A 2,468-nucleotide genomic window follows, 5' to 3' on the forward strand; every position below is an offset into this window, starting at 1 on the left:
GAGGGGCCCTGGTATGGTTAACAATGCCATACAGGAAGGAAAAGAACTCCAGAGAAAGCTTGGCCTTCAAAGTTCATGCCAGCAGCAGGAACTCTGGACCTCCACTGGGTCTCACCAGTGACTCCATTTGTCTCTCCAATGACCAGGTCCTTCTGACAAGTAAACCATTGAACTAGGGCTACTCCTAACCGTGTATACCTGCCAAAATTTTAGTTCCACCTTCTCTGAAAAATCTTTCCTTTATGTTACCTTTCAATCAAAGAGTAACTCAGAAGAGAGGTGATTGCTCCTTCCACAAAGCACAGCATAATAAAATGTTTGATCAAAATATTTTAATAAAGATTCTTTCTGACATAGATACACATACAAATGGTCGTACATAGCTGTCGTAGTGTGATTGACCTATTTAATATATATATCATTCTTTACACATCCAAAACCCGCCAATAGATCCATCACAGCTCCCAACTCACCATCCAACCTGACAAACTGAATTTGTATTATCTGCAAAGAGTGGAAAATAGCAGGACTCCATTTTTTAAAAAAGGTTTTTTTTGTTTGTTTGTTTTTCATAGGATAGAAAGGCAGGCAAACAGCCATGCAAACTAAAACTGAAATTTCACTTTGGGTAAATAGCTTCTTGCTCTTCCTTAGTTTCATTCTATTCTTTTTAAATTTTAATTTTATTTTTTTAGAAAAATAACAAAGGATTTCACACCATAGACAAATCAAACCAGTCTTTTTAACTTAAATAATTCTCCACAGTTAAAATAACTTATATATACATATATTAAAAGCAATTAAATTAGACCTTTTAAAAATGCACAGCAGGGAAAAATATTTGCTTAGCATGTTCTTTCTTATAGGGCCTATTGCTGTGATGTCTATCCCTTTCAGAATGCAAAGGAGTCCCCTTTCCAAAAAGAGTTCAATTCATCCATCAATTAAGAATACACCTTTCCTGTAATTTTTGGACTGAAGCAATTTATTAAAGCTCAATTTAAATACAGGGATGATGCAACTGAAAATATCCAGATGACCTTTTATAAACCTAAGCAGCTCAGGTACATCAATATGTCTCTTCATACTTGTTGGCAAATAAACCTTTTAAACACTTGGCACACAGTATAAGTTAATTTATAAAACAGAATTTTAGAGGCATAAAAAAAAAAATTCTGCACAGAAGACCCATGACCTTAACACATGATAAATACTGTTGATGTGGAAAGCTATTGAAGAATAACAAATAAATACCATGAATTGTTAATACATCATTGCAGAGTGGAAAGTAACAAGGTGCATATAAATATTTTTTAAATGCAATTCTTTCAGCCACAGTCAGTTTTTTTTTTAATATCACTCTTGCCAAAACTTTTGAGCATTTTCACAGGATTAAAGTTCAGAGACAATAAAAAATACAAGTCTTTCATTGCAACTTGTCTCCTTGTTTTGTTTTTCCCTCACTTAAATAAGTCTACATTTCAAGTTTTCTCCTGGCTCAGAATCAAAATTTATTTTCAAGTGCCCTTTCTGATTTGTCTAAATTAATATTCCTTCCCACAAGCCACCCAATCCCGGACTCCTCCTCTCCCAGTCAGTAACTAGCCAAATTCACAATTATTAGTAGGATTAGTATTTTGCCATTTAATACTTTCCACGCTTAATAAGCAAGCGACTACTTCTCAACTTATTTTTAACCTTGAAGGAAACTGCTTCCTTTAGGTCGAGGCTGCCACAGAAGTTGCCACTTTTCTGAGAGGAAAAAAAAAAAAAAAGACGTCCATACTCCACCCCAACTTCACCTCCCTCTCCCTCCCTCCCCACTCCCAAAACCAAGATTCTGGGGATGTCAAAGCTAAAAGTCCCGTTTGTCTCTAATACTGCTCCTCTGCTTTGTTTGCTCTGCAAGTGTTTCAACAACTACAAGAGGACCCAAACAAACGGGGTGGGGGCAGCTTTTCACTTTCCTCTAGCTTTTGGGTTGGTCTTGTGTTTTTCGGGGGTGTTTTTAAGGCTTCTCCGTGCACTGTTTGCAGAGGCTGGAGGAGACGCTGTTGAACAGGGCGCACTTCTCCGGGCAGGAGGCGGCCGGAGGCAGCCCGGCGCTGAACGGGTAGCCCGCAGCCTGCTCATAGGCGCCGAGCGCGGGGTGTAGGGCAGCTGCGGCCGCCGCCGCGGCCGCCGAGCTGGGCAGCGAGGCGGCCGAGATGGCCTGGCCCTGGTTGAGGTAGGCGACAAGGCGCCTCATCTCCTCCAGGGCCTGTGCCTGCATGAGGATGTAGTTCTTGGCGAGCAGCAGCGTGGCGATCTTGGAGAGCTTCCGCACCGAGGGGCTGTGCGCGTAGGGGATCACCGCGCGCAGCTCGTCCAGCGCGTCGTTCAGGTCGTGCATCCGCCGGCGCTCGCGAGCGTTGATGTTGAGCCGCAGCGCCTTTTGCTCTTTGGATTTCTTGCTGCTGCTGCCGCCG

The 2,468-nt window shown here is 42.1% G+C and overlaps 1 protein-coding gene across 1 annotated transcript in view; it reads right to left on the reverse strand.

Annotated features, from left to right (window-relative positions):
* Nucleotides 1–315: 315 nt before the first annotated feature.
* BHLHE22 (basic helix-loop-helix family, member e22) overlaps nucleotides 316–2,468 on the reverse strand; it is a 2,814-nt gene continuing 661 nt past the window's right edge. The window contains exon 2 of the mRNA XM_004680031.2: nucleotides 316–2,468. Within this exon, the coding sequence (XP_004680088.1) occupies nucleotides 2,009–2,468 (460 nt within the window). The 3' untranslated portion in view covers nucleotides 316–2,008.

Source organism: Condylura cristata, unplaced genomic scaffold, assembly GCF_000260355.1.
Source record: "Condylura cristata isolate star-nosed mole 26May11 unplaced genomic scaffold, ConCri1.0 scaffold00009, whole genome shotgun sequence".
In the NCBI taxonomy this organism is placed as follows: Eukaryota; Metazoa; Chordata; class Mammalia; order Eulipotyphla; family Talpidae; genus Condylura; species Condylura cristata.